General features: G+C 45.2%; 1 protein-coding gene across 6 annotated transcripts in view; it reads right to left on the bottom strand.

Moving 5' to 3' along the window:
- The window catches only part of FAM193B (family with sequence similarity 193 member B), a 49,048-nt gene extending 28,610 nt beyond the window's left edge, over positions 1-20,438 (bottom strand). The window contains exons 1-4 of one of the 6 annotated variants that reach the window (XM_043983461.1): positions 15,716-17,390; positions 10,943-11,179; positions 3,545-3,787; positions 2,099-2,330 (exon numbers count right to left, since the gene is read on the bottom strand). In XM_043983461.1, the coding sequence (XP_043839396.1) occupies positions 2,099-2,330; positions 3,545-3,625 (313 nt within the window). In that variant the 5' untranslated portion in view covers positions 3,626-3,787; positions 10,943-11,179; positions 15,716-17,390. Of the gene's footprint in view, positions 1-2,098; positions 2,331-3,544; positions 3,788-6,115; positions 7,389-10,942; positions 11,180-15,715; positions 17,391-19,211; positions 20,279-20,344 lie in introns of those variants that run through there. The other 5 variants (XM_043983462.1, XM_043983465.1, XM_043983464.1 and 2 more) reach the window with 5 other exon arrangements.
- Between the last annotated feature and the right edge of the window lie 524 nt (positions 20,439-20,962).

The following is a 20,962-nucleotide window of genomic DNA, read 5'->3' as shown; positions in this document are numbered from 1 at the left end:
GTATATGGAAGGAGGCTAAGTCCTGGGTATAGCCACAGCCTTTCCACATTCTCCTAAACTTGAGGAGAAAAAAAGAACAGGCTCTGGAGCTGGGCCTGAACCTCTGTAATGATTCTCTGTCCAAGAGCAATCCAAGCAGCTCTGGGAGCAAAGGGGAAAGAAGCCAGAGTGCCCTATTCATACTGGCAGGCTCCAAAGCCTCCTTGGCCAATCCCACTCTGAGGGGCTGCTATCTGAACATGCCAGGGATTTCATTATTTTTTTTTAAGTCCTAAATAGAAGGTACGCCAGTCTGTGATCTCTTAAAGTTTCCAAGGCTTCATCCAGGAATTCTCATTGCAGGAGCCGGGAGCATCGTCTTCTTGGGGCGATTAAGCTTCAGGATAGCAACTGTCTCAAGGAAGGGCAGAGAACTAGTCCATCCACAAGGTTTTACAAGTCCTGGGATGTGTCTCTTTTGAACAGTAGACCAGAAAGGTTGTATTGCTACCAGTGGGCAGGGAATCAGAGATAAGAAATTCAGTGGAATCCCTCCAGCAAGGAGATGTTGTAAGAGGGACTGACTTCCAAGCACTGTGGTCCTAAGACAACTCAGCAAGTAAGAAGAACACCAGGAGAGGGTGATGGACGCCCTGCAGTGAAACAAGCTTCAGTATCTGAGTTGGCTACAGGCGGTGAAGAATGTGCCTGACTCTTAGAAAGAAGGATGAATGCACCAGAGGAACTCCTCCCAGCCCAAGGGACCTCAGAGGTAGATACTACCACCACCCCTTCCTGTCTGAGTAGAAAGAGAGGAGCAAAGATATCATCTTCCCCTGCATCAGGAACCAATAAAGCAGCAGGGATCAGACCATGCCCTAGGGCTCTAAGGGAAGCTGGTATGATCCAAGGTGGAGAAAAGTGGTTCCAATTCCACCATCTCCCAATTGGCAAGGCTCCAAAAAAATAAAAACAACCCACAAACAAGGAAGAGGGGGTATAGTGAGGAACAAGCCTCAGTCCCCAAGCCAAAGGGACCAAAGTCCAGCCCAGAGGTAGCTGCAGCAGGAAGCAAGGAAAGAGAAATATTTCCACTTCCACCAGGGTAGTTACTGCTAGGTTCCCTGGGCCCCTGCTCCTGTGGTACATCCTGGCAGGTACAGGGCTGCTGGGGTGTTCCCCTGCTTGAGAAGCGTTTTGCAGAACTCAGTGAGGGAGGCAGAGTAGAGCCTGGCAGGACCCCACTGGAAACCACCTGAGACGTGAGCACCTGGCTGTAAGGGCAGATCCTCAGGCTAGGGGCTTCCAAGGTGGGAGGCTTGCTGATGCAATCTGGAGACTGTGAGGAAGACTGGCATATTTGTTACCTGAAATAAAGGCAGAGGGAAAGGAAGATTTCTCCTCTGCTGTCTAAGGGGCTTTCTCAGGGACCTCATAGGTTGTCTCTCCCAGCTCAGAGCAGGCCACCTCCAATTCTCTGGAAGGTAGGAAAAGCCCAGAATACTCAGTGGGCTGCTGTACAAAAACAAATATGAGCAAAGTACAGCTCCTAAGGACTCTCAGCACAACATTGTTTTGCTGAGCTCAGCTTCTCAGTTTAGATGCAAGGAGTGCTTTTTCTAGGCCTCACGGTACCTCTCAGAACCTAAAAAGAATTTTCCAATTCCCAAATCCCTTAACAATAAGACCAGCCTCAAGATGCCCATCTGATCTATTGATCTCCTTTGGGAGGAAAGATAATGTTGCTATGCCCATTTTATAGTTAAGGAAAATGAAGTAGAGGAAAGGATATCCTTTGTCTAGATCATCAAGGTAGCGTGGGGTGATACTGGTGTTAGGTCTCCAGGGATCTTCCTCTTGTTTTCTTAGTGGATATATCTCCTGCACCAAACCCTTCTCTCATTTGGACATTACTTTTAATAATCCTATCAGCCCATGTAATGCACAGCTGTTAATAGTCATTTGGTACAAGGTATTTTTGTAGGTGAATCCCCCTATCACTATAGCTATCCAGGACCTAGAAGCTTCATGGCTTGTCTATCAATTACTCCTTTAGGAGAGGGCAAAGGGCCTGGCTGTTCAATTGGAAGGAGAGGGCTTTGGTGAGCTTGAGACTCACCAGGTGCAGCAGGAGGGCCCCCAATCGAGGAGCCCTGCATGGTACCGCCAGCCTGCTGGGAGTTCCAGAGGCCTGAGAGTTTGTGTGCAGACAGGAACGAGCTGGGATCCCAGTCCCCTGAGTTCCCATGGCATGAGGACGACGACGATGATGACGAGGAAGAAGAAGAGGAAGAAGAGTGGGAGCCACCCCCACAAGACTGTGACTTGCAAGACGTGTGTGATAATGAGACCTGGAGGAAGGGGAAAAAAATGATCAACGAAGAGCACCTTACTTCCTGAAACAGCTCCCTCTGCTTTCAGTCTCTCAGGAAAGGAGACCCTTCTGTAGGAACCCTCTGCCACAGCCCAAGCAACACCTACCATGATCCTAAGAATCAAATAAAATCAACACCCCACTGCCCTGCTGCAGAGATAAAGCTGGGCCTGAGAGGTAGACAGAAAGCTGAGCTAGGAGTCAAAGGAGTGCCAGGAACCTTGGTGAAAAGGAAACAGAGACTACTTAGAGACCAGCCCACCCCCAGAAAGACAAATGCCCCTGAGGGAACAGTCAGAATTGATGGGCTGGCCAAAAGGACTGATGGGCAGATCAGGCACTCACCCTAGAACTGAGCAAAGCCTGGTAATGGTAGAAAATTGAGAGGGAGGGAAGGGAGAGGTAAACCAGGTATATCAGAAGGGCAGGAGTCAGATCATCAGGCTTTATAATAGAGGCCCACAATGGCACATGCTTGATTTTGTTTTATGGGTTTTTATGGGGCTGGTCCTTTGAAATTTTTTGATGTGGCTAATTCTAAGACTTCAAAACTCATCCTCAGGCCTCCACAGGGTACTGACTGCCTTTATGAGACTATAGAACTGAGCAGAAAAAATAGGGAGGAAGCATTGTACAGTAGAAAGAGCACTGGACTTGAGAGTCAAGTCTCAGAAGACCTAGCTTTGAGTCCCAACTTTGCCACTTACTACTTGTGTGACCTTGGACAAGTCACTTCACCTCTATAAGACTCAGTATCATCCTCTATAAAATGAGGAGGTTGGTCTAGGTGTCCTGTAAGGTCCCTTCCAGCTCTAATATTCTGTGAAGTAGCAGCACTGGCCAGGGTTTGCTATCACCCAGACCATGCAGCTGTGCCTTCAGGTTGCTCTCACAGAACTATCCAAGGGAGGTAATAGGCCACCTAGTCCTCTCTCCTCTTTCAAAAACCTGATACCCAGAGTTTTGCTGCCACTCAAAACAGTGACTCCAGCCTCCCGGTGCATGGGTCAGTGGAGTCATCCAACAGAAGTCACCTGAGGGGATATATAAGGAGACATATATCCCCTCAGAACAGAAATTACAGGATCTTTTCTGAGGCATCTCTAACATCTTCCCCCACACGTCTTGGGATTGGGACAAATTCTGGTTTATGGGCACCTTCTCTGCAGTTGTAGGACACCATGTACCTACCGACAGGGGCTGTTCTTGAAGGGCCTTCCTTTCCTCATCCTCCACACTCTTTCGGCAGCTCTGACAGATCCATAGAGGCATCTCTCCCAGCAGATTCTGCACGATCGTTGGCACAAAGTCAGGTGGAAGCTTCTCCCCAGAGGAGGAGACCAGCCCATTGTGGGAAGGGCCTCCCCAGTCTTTGCGCTCCCGATGACAAAGCAAGCAGCAAGTCTGCACTGACTGGTTAGAAGTTGGGAGAACCTGCATGACAGACACAAACAAGGTTTCTCAGGGGGTGAGGCTGTGGGGAGGGAGAGGGAAGACATCTATTGGGACCAAGCAGTCAGGGCAAGATGGTTGAGAAGTTGGAAAATTCAAGCATAAAGAGAAATGACCGGGTCTTCCTAAAGATCGTTATTTACTCAGCTTCCTATGCAGTCTATATAGTAATTAGCATGTGATTAAAAAATAAATAAATAAGACTAGAAAGCTAATCCAATTCCTTGGGGGAGAACATAGGTTTGGAAGGGACCAACATGACCCTATTTGCATCATCCTAGCATAGGCTACCTAGCATTCACTGTACAGATTTAACCATATGGATCTGACCAATCCAAACTCAGAGGGGTGAGAGGGAAGAGGAGACATGATGGAAACCTAGTATTTTAACTATAAACCCAACTCAAGAGACAAAACTCTCCATGTTCTATTCAGCACAGCACTGAGGGGCCCCTTCCTAAAATTGTCTTGCTTCACAGTACTAGACACCTACAAGGAATTCAATCACTGCACTGATAAAAGTATCAACTTCTTCAAAAGAAACCTAGCAAGGGAAATGCAATACACCCAGCATTACGTCAGCTCCTCAAATTGGGCCTTGATATGGAATCTTTGCATTAAGTTATTTTTTTGGTTTTGTTTTAATTTGTAATGTACAGTTGAACTGGCACACGTCCCTAAAATTTATTCCCTAGGTAGCTTATTAAGAGAGGGGAAAAAAGATACCTCTAAGTAGTTCCAAAAGTATATCAAAATATCTCACATTGTATTGGATACTCAGAAAAGAGACACTTAAAAGTTGAAGCAATATAATCATGATGTTCGACACTTCCATAATTGCTGCTCGTTGTGTCTCTGCATAGAGTTCCTTTTGGGAAGCTAAGCAGCTGTTTAGTAGTCACTGCAAAATAACATGTCTAGAACTCAGCAATGGAGCACGGTGTGTCTAATGGAAAGTCCAGAGGGCATTCACAAGAGCCGAGTCCAATGAGAACAACAGGGAATTTCATGGAAGCATAGAACTGAGTGCAGGAAGGGTCATTAGAGATCATCTAGCCCAACATACTCCACTGAAAGTGAGGAAAACAAGGGCCCAGAGACACATGAAATCACTTGTTCAAGGTCACACTAGCAGCAGAGCTGAGACCTCAGCCCATGACAAGGGACCTCAAAATTCAGTGAGTATTCCTTTTATTCTACCAAAGACACTCAGTCATTTGGACCTCATAGCTCTGAGGGAGCAGGTATAGGCATGAGCCGACCTTGGCCCTGCTACTCCCACAGGATAGTCAGCAACCATCTGACTCTATCACTAGTCCATCGGAAATCAGTTTACCTTGAGAACAGCAACAGGAAAGTTTCTTTTTTAAATAATTGTACACATAACTTCTAAAAGAAAACCAATTAAGCAATACTTTTACAAGTATTTGCACTTTTTAAAAAAATGAATTTCTACAAACAGTATTCCATGACAACTTATTAGCTACTCCTCTGGATCTCCTTCTATTCATCTCTGCATTTTAGGAATCTCTTTTTTCTTTCATAATAGCAGCTTACATTTAGATAGTGTTTTAGGGTTTCCAAAGGATTTCATGACAACTCTGTAAAGTTGGTAGTTTAAGTATCATTATTATTTCTATTTTAACAATTAAAAAACCCACAAAATATGCTCCAAAGTTAAGTGACTTGCCTGGCTAGTCAGCAGAAGAAGTGGGATTCAACCCCAGGCCTCCTGACTCCAGGGCCAGTGGAATGTCCCTTCTGCTATGTGCCACGCTACCTCTCTAGAGTAGACGGCAGAGCTCCTGCCTCTACTTCTCTTCACTTAATTTTATACCACTACCGTTCCAATTTTTCCATATATTGTTTATACTCATTTTAAATGGATTGGTAGTCTTCCATCACATTCATCTACTATAGTTTATTAGCCATTCACTGTTGGACACTTAGGTTGCTTCCAGTCTCTGCAATTACAAATAATATTGTTCTCTCTCGATGTGTTTAATTGGATGGTTTTTCCTCCTTTATACACTGAGAGGGTATACCCCCAATAATAGGATTACTGGATCAAAGGATAAGATTATTTTGGTGACTGTGTTGCCAGACTGCAGTCCAAAAAGAATTCCAACAATTTGCAGTTCCAGTTTTAAGTATGTAGTTACCATTTTCTCCTCAACCCTGCCAAGCACTGAGTTGTGCTGCTTTTCGTTATCATACTGGAAGTTACTGGGTCTGATATTTCTCAATAACTAGGTGCCCAAGAGGAAGAGCCCAAGACAATACCTACATCACATTCCCTATAACGCTCACCTTGGTTTCAGGACACACAGAATGTCATCCCATGGGAATTTGACTTGAAGGTCCCAGCTATTTAGGAGAGAATAGCAGAAACACAAAGGCTAGGAAACTGTGCTGCCTCAATCCAGGAGAGGATTTCTCCCTCTACCATCCCTCTCTTTAACCCGGGCCCTGCTTCAGGCATCCTTTGATTTGCTACATCCTTCCCACCAACCCTGAAGCCCCATCCCCCATCTTCTCTCCACTGAGCACTGAGCTCTGAAGCCCACCACACAGGGGCCCCAGCTGCCCCCAGTAGAGTCCTCCTTCTGCCAGGATTCTGTCTCACCAGATGTGTGCCATGGGAAGCAAATCTCAGCCCCCTTCACTACTCTCTCATTCCTCTCACACAATAAACCTGGATCCTGAAGGTTTGTTTATTCCCTGAGTGGCATTAAGCACAGAAGGCAGGTGGCAGCTCCAGCAGTCACTGAGCGAGTGTGACAGCCATGGAGAGCACAATGCTAGACCAGAGAAAGGTTCCCCCATTGTCTGCCGAGGGCAGCGAACTCCTGGACAATAGGCAGCACCACTGACGGGCTGCATCAAAACACATGGTATTCCTGCACTGGAAGGGGAGGGAAAGGTCAGAGGCCAGAGAGGAAGTTGAAGCACACAGAAAGGTGTTTTCATTCCCACTGCAACAGAGGCACTCTCAAGAAGTTTAACAGTGGATTTTTCAAGAAATGGGCTTTTTAGTCAGATTTTTCCCAAAATACTCTAGGAGGAGGATCATAGGACTGATGGGTAGGACCTTAGACATTATTTAGTCCAACTCCCTCATTTTACAGATCAGGAAAAAATGAGGGATGAGGGAGAGAAGATAGGCAGCTCCATCCAAAATTAGAGGTTGAAACTAGGAGAGCAGACACTGAGAGTATCAGCTGGCTCCTTAAACTGGTGAGCACTGCCAAGTGGATATCATTACGTCTAATATAAATCTCTCCATTTTGTGTCTATATAGAGGTGTGTCCATATAGCCATTACAGTCTCTATTTTATGTGACAAACATATAAATACCATCCACTTTAGAATATCACCTCTCCAAGGGCAAGAATCACTCCTGTTTAACTTTGGAACAAGTAATGATGATTTGGAATGTTCCTAAGGCAATGGATGAGAAAATGAAGTTCTGTACAATGAAGGTTCCCAAGTCACTGGTTTGATTCTTTTCACAATGGCCTGGCTTTAGAACCGAAACCTCATTTCAAAAGGGCAGGCTAGGTTTAGCAAGCAAGCAAGGAGCCGAAAGCAAATGCCTGTGATCAAATGCCAACCAGGCAGTTGGGATTGGGGGTGGGGTGGGTGGGGATCTGGTCTTCCTCAAGATATTTTGTGACAGCTGTGCCTGTCACATTGAAATGCACCATCTTGTTCCCTCTGTTCTGTGACTACAGTAGTATGAGAAGGCTGGACTCTCTCAGACATAAGGGCTTCTCCTACCTAAGAGAGTTAGCACACTTCCCAAAAGTGGTAGTAGAATGCCACTCCCACTCCTACCCCTACCTGGCCCCTCCAGCTATCTAGTTAGTAGGCAAGGATACCATGGAACATTAAAGGGAGATTAATATCACATCTGGGAAGAAAGTACACCCAACTCTTCAGAAAAGGACACATCCTGAAATCAGACATTCACCCAAGTGTCTCTAACTCTGAGGAGAGGATGAGAGATTGCAGAATCCTGTCCAGTCACTTAGCACTGCTGCTCTACAGAATCACTCTGGAGGTTTTCTACGGGCCAAATTACCCTTTGGGCCTCTCTTCCTCAGAGTGCCTTATTTAGAATTGTCTTCCTAGAAATAAAAAATTTGATAGTTTGCATTTTGCACTCAGCCTGGGTTACTCTGAGCCTTCCTTCATAACCTAACCAATCAGTTATGGTCACCATGCAACACTGCTTAGCCAGTCATTCCCTTAGTCACTGATAGTATCCTAGAACCAGCAGGGGCCTTGGAACATGTCTAGCCCAAGCCCTGATCCAGAACCTCAATGACTGCATGCCTTATCAGAGGTCATGCAGCCTCCACTGAATTACTTCCAGTAAGGGGGAGCTCACTATCTATGAAGGCATCCCATTCCACTTTGGGACAGCTCTAAAGAGTAGACATTTTTTCTTATACCGAGCTAAAACTTTGCTTTTCTGTGATTTCCACCCACTGCTCCTCATTCTGTTTCTAAAGCCAAATAAAACAAGTCTAATCCCTGTCTTATGTGAGAGCCCTTCACTTGAAGACGGCTATTATGTCCTCTCCCCCTCCCCACAAGTATTCACTTCTCCAGACCAAACTTTCTCAGTTCCTTAAGTTAATCATAGTATGATGTGGCTTTAAGTTTCCTAACAATAATCCTGGATGACATCTCCTAGAACTGCTCCAGCTTACTGACGTTCTTGCTGAAATGTGCTACTAGGAGATTGAGAACTTAATTCCAGATGTGATGGGACCAGGGCAGGAGTGCAGCCTCCCTCATTCTGAACACAAAGCCCAGGACTCCCTTAGATTTCTGGTTGTCAGCTAACACTGGTTATTTATATTGAGCTTGCAGTCTACTGTAACCTCCAAGCCCTTTTCACTTAGAAATGGTGTCTCTCCACATGCCTGCTACTGCACTTGGTGCAACTGAGTTTTTGCTTCCAAGTATAGGATTTCATACATATCCCTATTAAATTACATATTATATTTGGTCCATTATTCTAACCTAAGCTATTTTGGGATCCTAATTCAAAGGTATAGCCTAGGTTATATAATGTATTAGCTATTTCTAACTGTGTCACCCACAAATTGGGTATTATCTCTACAATACATCTCATCAATACAAATGAACTGATTAGGACCAAGGACTAATTCCTAGAGTATTCCACTAAAGATTTTTCTTTAGGAGGTTTTGGATCACCACTCTTTAGGTAAATGAGGTTAATTTACTACAACTTTCAACTGGTTCCATATCGACCTAACTATAGGTTGATAACTAATCTCTCTTCCCATCAAGGATACTTTAAAATTTTGAGAAGTTATAAACATGTAAGGAACTTTAGAGATCACCTACTTTAATGTCCTCATTTTATAGATGAGAAAAATGAGTCTCTAGGAAGTTAAATGGACTGCCCAAGATCACAAACGTAGTAAAAAATGGGATTCAAAGTCACAGCCTTTTGGAACCAAAAAGTGGAAAAGGTACTAGATTTTATAGTCAAATGCCTTGCTGAAATACAAGTATATAATGATATTTATGGTATTCACTGATGTGCCATTTAAGAACTGTTATCAAAAAAGGAACCAAGATTAGGGGTATTTTTTGTTTTTGTTTTGTTTTTTGTTTTTTGTGAGGCAATTGGGGTTAAGTGACTTGCCTAGGGCCAGATTTGAACTCGGGTCCTGAATCCAGGGCCGGTGCTCCATCCACTGCGGCACCTAGTTGCCCCCAACTGAGGTTAGTTTTATGGATATCTTTTGTTTTTCCATCACCTACATTTTTCTGTAAAAAAGGAACAAAAACACCCTGGTCCTAGAAGTGCCTAAATTTCCCAAGAATTTCATCAGCATTGTAGATGAGGAAACTCATTGTCTCCCCTTTTCTTGAAGAGATCCCAAGACTATAGGTGTGGAACAGTATGCATATAGTCCAAATTCAGCTGATGTTAGTTTGCTAAACTCTAACTTATCCTTTTTCTTTTTTATCCTTTATTATGAGATCTGGATTGCTGATAGGAATATATGTATTTAGAAATGAAGGCACAAAAGATAGCAATACAAATTTTTAAAATGATGATGATACATGGTATTATATAATTTATCTAATATACACGTGGGCAAAATCAATAATAAACTCACCAGCCTCCTTGAAAATCAGAACTTTGGCTGCCTCAAATCCTGTGATAACTCTCAGCTCAACCACACATCAAGTCCTTCCAAATGTCCTGGAATATGTTCATCTGTGGCTTGTAGCAATAAAGACATCTATCCTCTTACCGTAATCATAACTTGAGTTTCATATTCCTGTGGACTCTTTTTTCCCTATAATCTCTAACCTAAAGTTCATTCTCCTTGGCAGAAGAAACAAGAGCAAAACAAGGGTTTGAACAGCTCTACCTTCTCTTGGTCACCTGTTGTCATGGTTTCATCTACCCTGAGTGGTGTTCCCCAGCCCCCACCCCCTTCTTTACTCTTAGAATTCACTGGAAGTTTCATTTCTTTTGGGGTTTTCACATTCTTAACATTCTTTTTTTGGGGGGTGGGGCAATGAAGGTTAAGTGACTTGCCCAAGGTCACACAGCTAGCAAATGTCAAATGTCTGAGGCTGGATTTGAACTCAGGCCCTCCTGAATCCAGGGCCAGTGCTTTATCCACTGTGCCACCTAGCCTGCCCCCCCACATTCTTACATTCTTAAAGGACTTCTATATGTGTTCTCAGTTACCTGCTCTCGCTTCCTCCTTCTGTACGTCTTTTAAAAAACCTAAGCTGGTCAATGAGTTCCTTGTACAGCCTCATCAATCTACTTAGACAACTGCTAACCTTTTCTTCATTTGGTTTTTACTTTCAGATTTCTTCCAGTGTTGATGGCTGCTTTGGTATGCATCTTAGGATCTTCTCTACTTTCCCATTTTTAGCTGCTCTCAGGGAAAAATCACATTGTCTCCAGGTTATTAGCCCCACAGTTCCTCACTTAAAAAAAAATTTATATTTTTTCAATCAATAAAAATCTGCCTTCTCTCCTTCCCACTCCCCACCTCCCAGTTCCTGACTTTTGCAATTATTCAATGTCCGGCAATAGTTTAGCTCCCAATTCTTACCCAATCCTACCTCCTAGTCTAGGTTCTGGTGAATATCAGATACTTCGAAGATCTTCCCAAGTTCTCACCCAAGATTCAGCCCTGACGCTCATTCTGGTTCCATCTTGCCTGCATTTTCAACTTTTGTAGGGCCCTTACTTCAAATCTTCAAAAGATCCATGATTTCATCAGTGTGGGTGCTCCATCCCCTGATTGCAGATCACAAACCTTCCATGCCTGAATAGACAGTCTTTATGAGTAGCTGTGGCTGAAAAAAAAAAATTATCTGATGACCAACCTTCTCATGATAAGCCTGTCTAAAGTTCACTAAGCTGGACAAGAGATGACTTCTTTGTCATATTCAAAGCCTTTCCAAACTGAGCTGACCCACAAAGGCTGGCACTCTACTGGAATAAGCTTCAAGAACCCAAGACCACTTCCAAGCCCTGATTATGCAGAGATGACAATAACAGAGAAGTGTCCATACAATGCCATCATGGCCATGTCCTGTGCCCCACTCATCTAATAAGTGTTCCTATGAATAAGTTTTCACATTCTTACTAATTAGTGCTCCTATCACCCATTCTCAAAATGCCTTCTTCCTATAAACTAGAAAATGCCTGGGATTAAAGTTACTAATTCCCATTCAATATATATGTGGTCACCTGCCAAAAGTCATTCAGAAAAGTTTTCAGAGACATAAGGCAAATGTCCTGGCATACCAAAACATAAGTGACCACAAAGAAAAGTCTGCCAGATAACAAGCCCATTCTTCTTCACTCAATACTGGTTCTACTCATAGCCTTATTGAGGGAAAAGCAGCAGACTACTACCAGTTTCCCTGTCTTTTTAGTGGCTTCTGATTCCCTCTCCTAATCTTTAAAGAGTTTTAAAACCATCTTCCAGGGTCTGTGGAGAAATCATTTCATTTCAAGCACTGGTATGTCACCAGTCAGGCAAAGGATCAATTTTCTTTTGATCACAGACTGCTCTTTTAAAAACTCAATGGCATACACAAAAAGATTTCACAGCTTTCAAAACTGGGAGTAGAGATGGGCGAGGCAGTAGGGGCAGAAGGTTATCTGACTGGACCAGTTTCCCTTCCTGCTTCAAGTGTGGTTCTCTAGAAACCTACTCACTCACAACCATAAGTTTCATGCTCATGGAGAAGACAGGTATAACAAGTTCTCACTGGCTTACCTACGAAGAGAATTAATGTCTTCATTCTAGGAACTTTCTCAGAGGTATAATGTAGGCAGCAAACACCCAGCGTCTGTGGCAGAAAGCCATATAGTACAGCCCCCTAACAGGATGCTTGGAGAACCTACCATATTTCTTAGCAGGTCTTACTCCACCAAAAGTGGCTAGAACAATTTCTCATACCCAAAAGTCCAGCACAATGGCTAACTAACCCCTCCAATGCACCTCCCCACTCTCTTCCCCCTAACCTGGACACCAATCCCTGAACTGGTCAGTCTAGTGTTTCTCTGGGCATGTATCCAGATGTGAACAAGCATGAAGAATCAACTGATTTGGACTCTTCGGTAAAAAAAAAAAAAGATAGATTCTGAGGGTTTGCCTTTTATCATTCAGGTCTACTCAAGGAGTCCCAAGGTCATCTTGTTTCAATCCCCTAACAGAACCCTCTCTGAATCAGGAACCTCATAGAAAACCAGAACCTAACCTGCTAAGTATTCCAGAAACAACTCAGTTTTGTACAGACCAACCAAGCCACAAGAATTTATTAAGCACTTATCATGTGTTAGGCACTGTACTAAGCATTGGAAATACAAACAAAAAGCAAAAAACAGTCCCTGCCCTCAAGGATATCAAGAGTACATCCTTGGGACATACCCTGTCTGTACTCCATATTCCAGGGTGGATAAGAAGTCACACAAAGGTCAGGTCAGAGGCAGTGCAACATTGAAGACTACAGTTCCCAATTATGGTTACATTCTTTCCCTTCTCCACTACAGACCACCCCTTCTCTAACAGGGGAAAACAAATACTAAGCTAGGACATTCTGGTGCCTCCTAAAAATGTTACAGAACCAAAGGAAGTTGGTGACAATGTATCTACTCTGTTCTCTGGTTCAATCACGAAAGCTCGGTTTATGGTTTAAAAAAAAAAAAGATCTCAAAAAAAGAAGCTCCATGCTAAATTGACAATCATTTTTCTTTTAAATTTGCTTTTGTCACAAGATCTTGCAATGGTCTAAGTAATAACCATGATCTCCCAAAGGCTCCCAGTAGTTATAGTTTGTGTCTGTGAGGTAACAGGAACTGGGCTGACTGATCCTCACCACTGCTCTCTGAACAACCATCAGACATTTGATTTCCTTTGTTTTAGGTAGTCTCTAGAAATCTTAATCATCTGATGACGGGAATAGGGTGCATTTAAGGGAATACATCAGCAATGGGGGGGGAGGGGAGAGATGCTCAAAGCAAATTTTAAAATTCCTTCTGATGACATGAGTCAAAACTCTAATATCAGTACTCCTGGAAAATCTTCCTGACCTACAACCAGGATGCCCAGGAAGTTGCTAAGAGCTATCCTGAGGTTTAGCTATTACTCCCAGCAGTAAGAGTACAGTAATTTCTTCAAAGGACTCTTTAGACCTAAGAGTCTACATTTGCTTGTTAAGGATACACCAAAGATGAACAGCATCTGTCCAACGGGTCTTCAATATGGTCAAAATTCTATTTGAAAATGGCCTATGTAAATTTCTTGGCTCTCAGGTATCCCCAGATTTCCCCAGGATATTATCACCAGAAAAGGCAATGGACAGTGGCAGCAAGATTTTCTTTCAAAAGCAAGCAGTATGACTCAATCAGCAGTCTAAAACATTGCATACTACATTCACCACCATCTTCTTGCCAGCATACTCCATAAGAGTAAACACATGTCTTCAAAACAGATAAATGGATAGAGCTACAATAAATGATCCCTAGCTTCCAGCACAGAGGGCCTTCCATCCTCAACTCTGCCAAAATGTGCTTTTTTTTTTCTCACCCAGGTTAACTTTGGGAACTCTTCAAGGTCTCCTGGCTAGGCACAATTAACTATATCAATCAGTAAACACCTCTTAGAGAGTAATGGAAGAATGAAGCATCAACCATCTCTCTGGCCCTTAGGCTATATATGGCTGATCTTTAGGCAAAAAAGCACAGTACTGATTTATCTAGTGAAGCAGCCATTCTAATGTACTAAGCAATGGGAATAGTTTGAGAGTCATTCACAATGCCAAGGAGGGGAGTACACAAATAATGGGTCTGAGCAAATGTGTTTTAGATACAGAAGGAAGAACAAAAGTTTAGGAGTCAGTAGAACTGTCTGGCCTTTTTTTTTTTCGGGGGGGGGGGGGCGGCAATGAAGGTTAAGTGACTTGCCCAAGGTCACACAGCTAGTTAAGTGTCAGGTGTCTGAGGCCGGATTTGAACTCAGGTCCTCCTGAATCCAAGGCCAGTGCTTTCTCCACTGCGCCACCTGGCTGCCCCCAAGAACTGTCCAGCTTTTAAAGAAAGGGTAATAAAAAAGAAAATGAAATAATGGTTCCAAAATTCCGCTCAAAACTCAAGCTAGGACCACTGACTGTCTATAGAAGGATCTTGAAAGGTGATGATTACAGCTAGCATTTATATAGTACTTTAAAGTTTCAGAAGTGTTTTATAAACCTTCTCATCTGATCCTCATAACAACCCTGGAAGGTGGGTGCCACTATTATCATCCTCATTTTATAGATGAGGAAATAAATTGTGGTAGACAGAAGTTAAGTGAATTGACTTGCTCAGGGGCACATATCTAGGAAGTGTCTAAAGCAGGATTTGAACTCAGTCTTCCTGACTCCAGATCCAGTGCTCTATCCATCATACCCACCTAGCTACTTCTAGACTCTGAAAATCTCAGAGAGAGCTCAACACACCTGGATTGAGTATTTCCATATACAGGATGGGCAGATTTCCTGTTGTCCCATTTCCTGAGGTATATGTAGGGAGCAGAATATAAGTTAAAATAGTTTTAATGGCTGCTGAGAAGCCATCAGGCAGATATCCCCTGCTGTCCATCGAAGTTAACACTGTGCATTGTTAGACTCTTTTTCAGTTTCTCATGATAGTGAAGTCAAACACACATGAACAAGAAAAATGAAGTGCACTTCTGTGGCTTCAGGTAAGATTAGGCAAAAATATTCAGTACCAAGATGAAACTGCTAGGTGCTCTAGCACCTTGGAACATGTTGAGCCCCAAAGTAATTAGAGTATTGGGACATTAATAACCATTAGTGATCTACATCCTAAAAAAAAAAAATCAACTTCAACACCCTGAAGCCTTTTCCCATAACTGCCTACACAAGTCAAACCAACATTCCTACTGAAGCTGCCAAATCAGCTTTAGGGGACAGGACAATTCTGTACAAGTCAACATGTAGAGAATCTGCAGCAAGTACATTGCCAGTTCATTAGCTGACAACTTAAGCTTTTGAAAAAAGCACAGTTTCCCTGATTTCAGTACCCAACAAACCTGCTTCCAGTGATCAATATTACACAGCTTCCTAGCAGGGGAGACAGACCTGCCTAATCTTGTTTTAAAAAGGTTTCCCCATCTCCACAGCAAACATCCCATTTGCAGAATTGGGTAAAGCTGTAACTTTGGACTATGGAAGAAACCTTAGGGGATTGGCGTCATTTAAGCTAAAGAGGGCCACTGCTGTCACCCTTTTGTAGTATAAGGCCTAGGCAAGTAGAGGGAACATTTCAGTCCTAGAATATGAGTTAAGATCATTTAAAGCTGCCAGTCCGGTACTCACTTGTGGCCAAAAGATGCAATAGATGTTCACTGCTATACATCTTAGCTTCGAAGCTTTGCTCAACTCTGCCTCCCTTGAATCCACTTCACTTGCAAGTCAAAACATCATCCCCCTGCTGTCACTGGTCCTCTTCGAGGACAAACAACAAGTCATGCACTCACTTTGTGTCTCCATTTCCTATTTTCCAAGGGAGTGAAGAATATTGTGGTCAGGAAAGGCACAGACTTGGCAACTCTCAAGATTGAATCAAGACTCTAGGCATTCTAATGCCCAGGAAGGGGAAAATTACGGAGAACTGGAATGCTAAGGGCTTGAAATAGGAAAGATATAAGAATTACCTGGTAAGTAATAGCCAATTGCTCTATAAGAATTGGGAGAGGGGGGAAAAGGAAGTTGTTGAGAGAAATCACAATATGATAGTATACCTGCATTCAAACGAAAACAATAGGGTCATAGGATTTAAAGCTGAAAAGGTCCTCAAGGATCATCTGGTTCTCATCCCCTTTATTTGACAAATAAGAAAACTGAGGCCCAAGTAAGTTACTTGCCTCAGATCACACAGGCAGTAAGTTCCAGGATTTAAATCCAGTTACCCTGACTCCAAATCCAGATAGTGTCTAGTGGGATACACACTAGACTAGTCAGAAGGACACTAGGTTCAAATCCTGACTTTGATATACTTCTAGCAAGTCATTTCCCTGCTCTGTGCTAGTTTCTGCATCTTTAAAATGGGAATGACACTTGTAATGACTACTGCATAGGGTAGTAATAAGGAAAAAGGAAAAGGCTTTAAAAATGGGAGCTAAGTTACTACTTCCACTTTACCCCAATCAGACAATAGATACAGACACTAGGCCAGCCCTTCTTTCCCTAAGGTAGGACAGCTCCTTGGCCTTTCTAGAACCCATTCCATACCCAGAAGAAATTCTTCACTAAGGTGGAGTTGAGGGGCATTTAGAGCCTAGTATGCTTCCACGTATTTACAGGCAACAGCTCCCAAGTGAAAGCTAGATTTCAGGAGGCTAATCTTTTGAAAAGTGTCTTTAAGATGCTTTCCCATAGAAGCAAATGGTACAGTTTCTTCTGAGGCTCTTTGCTTTGGAAGTAGGGGGGGACAGAGGAAGTATTCAGGTAAGACGAACTGTCAGAAACCTAGTAAAAGGCAAGTTAATGGAATTTGTATCTCTGACCTCAGGTTCTGAAGATTAAATCCTAAACAGAAACTGAATAGAAGTAAGTCTCTACATAAAAAATCTCAGGGGCTTCCTCTATAGTATGATTACACATTGGATATGTAAATGACCACAAAATAACCTTAAACATCAGCATAAGATAGTGGAAAGAGCATGATATTTCAAATCAGAAGAACCAAGTTTGGATTCTGGCCATCCAGTAGCTGTGCCACCAAAAGCAAATCACTTCTCTCTGGCTCTCAGTTTCCTCATCTACAAAATAAGGCAATGATGTTAGATGATTTCTAAGGTCTCTTCTAGCTCAAAGTTCTATGATTCTCTGGTCATCTGGTCCAAAAATTGAGAGGGAAGTTAGAACTGGATGAAAAACCTGAAATCTAAGGGGGACACTCCATGGAAAGGAGTTTAGAATAAAAAGTGTCTTCAAAACATTAATGTGGGGGCAGCTAGGTGGCACAGTGGATAGAGCACTGGCCCTGGATTCAGGAGGACCTGAGTTCAAATTCCGCCTCAGACACTTAACACTTACTAGCTGTGTGACCCTGGGCAAGTCACTTAACCCCAATTGCCTCACCAAAAAAAAAAAAGGCAGTCTCTTCCTTTAACCAATGAGGGGGCAACTAGATGGCACAGTGGATAAAAGTGGATAAAGCACTGGCCCTGGATTCAGGAGTACCTGAGTTCAAATCCAGCCTCAGACACTTGACACTAGTTGTGTGAGCCTGGGCAAGTCACTTGACCCCCACTGCCTCGTGCAAAAAAAAAAAAAAAAGAAAGAAAAAGAAAAAAAACATTAATGTGATGGTTTGAAACCTATCAAGAAACTGACTACTGAGAGAATGGTGATGGTATATGAAGAGAGTCCAGGGAATTGTCACTTCTAGAACAGTAGGAAAAGCCTAGTCTCTCAAGTCATTTCAAACTAGACTGGGCAAAACCCTGGAGGAAATACTCAAGGGGAATCAGAGGCCCAAGGAGAAAGGAGGTGGGGAAAAACCAGCATGATCTAATAAGAATCATCCTTTTCTCATTTCTAATTCCTGATTCATGGCCCTACAACCCTCGTCTGGACAAGCCTCACTGAGTGCATTGCTGGGGTGCAAAGCTGAGGGAACCAAAGTGGCCCAGGCCCACCTTTCAGGTAAGCTGAGAGTAGTTTCTGGCACAGTAATTTGAAAATAACTTGTTAACAAGGGTCTTAGGAGGGAGGTGATCTTGGCAGAGGCCCCACCAATGCCTATGCCTCCACTCCCAGAGAGGACTCAGAGTAAAGAGCTAGTTACAAAGACTTCTTGTCCCTTTAAAAAAAACAGCCACAGAGTTTAATGTATTTAGCACTATTACGAAGCATCTGGTTAATACACTCAGGGATAGGCCTCCTGTTTATCCCCAATGTACAGCACTGAGGAGGTAAAAAAAGCAGGTGAATGATACGACTTATTTGTCTGTGGGCCTCCCCAAACAAGGCTTCAGTGCCTCAGCAGAAACCACAGATGAAGAGAAGTTTTAGTACCACACCTGTGTATTTGTGGGACAATGTTCTGTGCAGAGACAGGGCAACTACACTGAATTACACACACATACTGAATCTCTCACCCTGACCATTGGTGATCCCAGTGTCCTAATTTTTCAGAAGTGGAAAGATAGGTGGGATACTATGGGACAGAAAAAGGTTAAGCAACCTGAAGAAGACTGAAATCAATCAACAGGAGAGCTGGGAATCCAGAAGTGATAACTCCAGCAAAGGCCAACTATACCCTCACCTGTTCATGAAAAGTGGTAACTCCATTTTATATCCCAAGAGGACTACAAAGGAACTGCCCCCTAATAATTTTTGGCAAGTGCCAGACTAGGCCAGGTATTCTAAGGCTTTAGTTTCCTGAAATACAGAATGAATTTCTATAGAAATACTTTCCTGTCACCATGAATCTATTTTGGGGGAATCACAGAAAAATCAAAGAAAAAAATTGTTCTAACTGCTTATGATCTGAAAATTAAAAGAGGCCAATGTGATAAATGGGTTTCAGAGAAGAGCTCATAGCTATCTTTGGCTTCTCAATAGCCCCCAAATATAATCCCAATCATTCTTTCCACATGTAGCTCTTTTAGCTATAGTAACAAAGGTGACACATACTCTGCCTGCTCCCAGGCCCACTAACCTCAAAGGAAAAAAAGAGTCCATGGAGTCATCAGATACTCCCCTGCTGACAGATGTTTGATTCTTGCAGTAAGTGAAAAATGCATTTCCATCCCACCTCATTCAGTGCACACAGCCCTCCAATCTCCTTCGGATTGCAGCCTACCTCTCTTCCACAAGGTTAATTCCAGAATTCTTTGTTAAAACAAGCCGAGGGAAGTCTCCTGTCCCTGTGATTCTCAAGTCCCTCCTGGAGAATCTGTAGCACAGGCAGCTGCAGCCTCCCAAATACCTGAAAAGGCACTGACAAGGTACCCAGCGCTTTGCCCCTGAACTCCATCTCCTCTGCCTGAATGCATCCATCGAGGGGCAGGCCCAACACAGAACAAACGCACAACCATAACTCCCATTCTTTCCTCCCTCTCCCCCTCCCCCATCCCATCAACTCCAGCTTCCAGACAAGGGGGTTGACTGCAAGGTAGAATCCTCTTCCATCTACTCTCTTAGGGGCATCTTCTACCTTCCCCTGACCAAGATTTGCCAATTCACCTCAACACTAGGGTGAGCCCTAGACCTGGCCTGGACATAGGTTTAAGCACTGGCAGCAGAGGAGCAATTCTCCTTCTCCCCCTTGTCCCCAGAATCAACTGCCAAGGAGGGGGATGAGTGAAGAGCCAGCTGGCCTTCTGAACCTGGGTGTGGGACTGAGGACTCAGGCAGAGGGGAGGCACTCCTTCCCGCTCCCTCCTTCCCTTCTCCCCCTACCCCCATCCGAGGATCAGATGGCAGGGAGTGTGTGAAAAGCCAGCTGGCTCGCAAAGCCCTGGGTGTGGGACTGTGCACCCCCAGCCCGGGAGGTCATCCTCCCCTGGACCTCCCTCGGGCATCTCCCAGGGAGGGAGGGCCGGGCAGCCAGGCTCGTTATCCCCGAGGTGGAAAGGAGCACCCATGCACTGGAGACTCGCGCTTCCTCCCGGGCTCTCGCGGGGCAGCGGCGGCCGGGGAGGGTGTGTGTGTGTGTAAAGGGAGCCCCTGGGTAAGGGGGAAGGTCATCCTCCTACTCTTCCTCGGGGTAACTGCCAGGTAAAGAGGCAAGAGGAGGACCCCCCCGGCTCTGGACCGCTGCCCGCTTGGCCTCTGCAGCCCAGCTCGGGGGAGGAAGCCGAGCCGGCCGCGGGGCCACCTGCAGGGGGGCGCTGCCCAGAGCTGCCCGGCCCCACCAGGTCGGGGCCGGCAGCCGCTGCAGGCAGAGATGCGGGGCCGCAGGGGAGGGACCCGCCCGCCCGCTCCAGAGCATACCTCAGAGGCCGGGCCCTGCTCCTCCTGCTCCTGCTCGGGCTCCCGCTCCGGCTCCTGCTCCGGCTCCGGCTCCGGCTCCGGCTCCGGCTCCGGCTCCGGCTCCAGCCCCGGCCCCGGCTCCAGCTCCGGCTCCGGCTCCGGCTCCGGCTCCGGCCCCGGCCCCGGCCCCGGCCCCGGCCCCGGCCCCGGCTCGGGCCCGGCACGCACGGGCTCCTCGCAACCGCCCAGCCCCGCTGCCGCCGCCTCGTCCGAGAGCCCCGCGCCCGCGGCGGGGCAGGGCGGCTCAGGCTGCGGCGGGGGCGGGGGCGGCCCCACAGCCCGCTCCCTGCGGGCCCCGCCGCCGCCGCTGCCGCCGCCGGGCTTGTTCCGCCGCCGCGTCATGCTGCCTGCCCCTGGGCCGCCGCTCCCGCCGCCGCCGCTCCCGCCGCCGCAGCCGCTCCCGGAGACAGGACAACAGCCAATATGGCGGCGCCCGCGGCTCCCCCCCCTCCGCCCGCTGCCAGCAGGTTAAAGGTCACGGAGGCCCAGCGCCGCCGCCAGCCCTGAAGCCGCAGTGGTCGCCATGATGAGTGAGGGCAAGGATATCTATGTGCTGGGGGGCGGGGCAGGGGGCGGGGC

This window comes from Dromiciops gliroides, chromosome 2 (assembly GCF_019393635.1).
Source record: "Dromiciops gliroides isolate mDroGli1 chromosome 2, mDroGli1.pri, whole genome shotgun sequence".
Taxonomy (NCBI): domain Eukaryota; kingdom Metazoa; phylum Chordata; class Mammalia; order Microbiotheria; family Microbiotheriidae; genus Dromiciops; species Dromiciops gliroides.
This window is presented reverse-complemented; position numbering and strand designations above follow the sequence as displayed.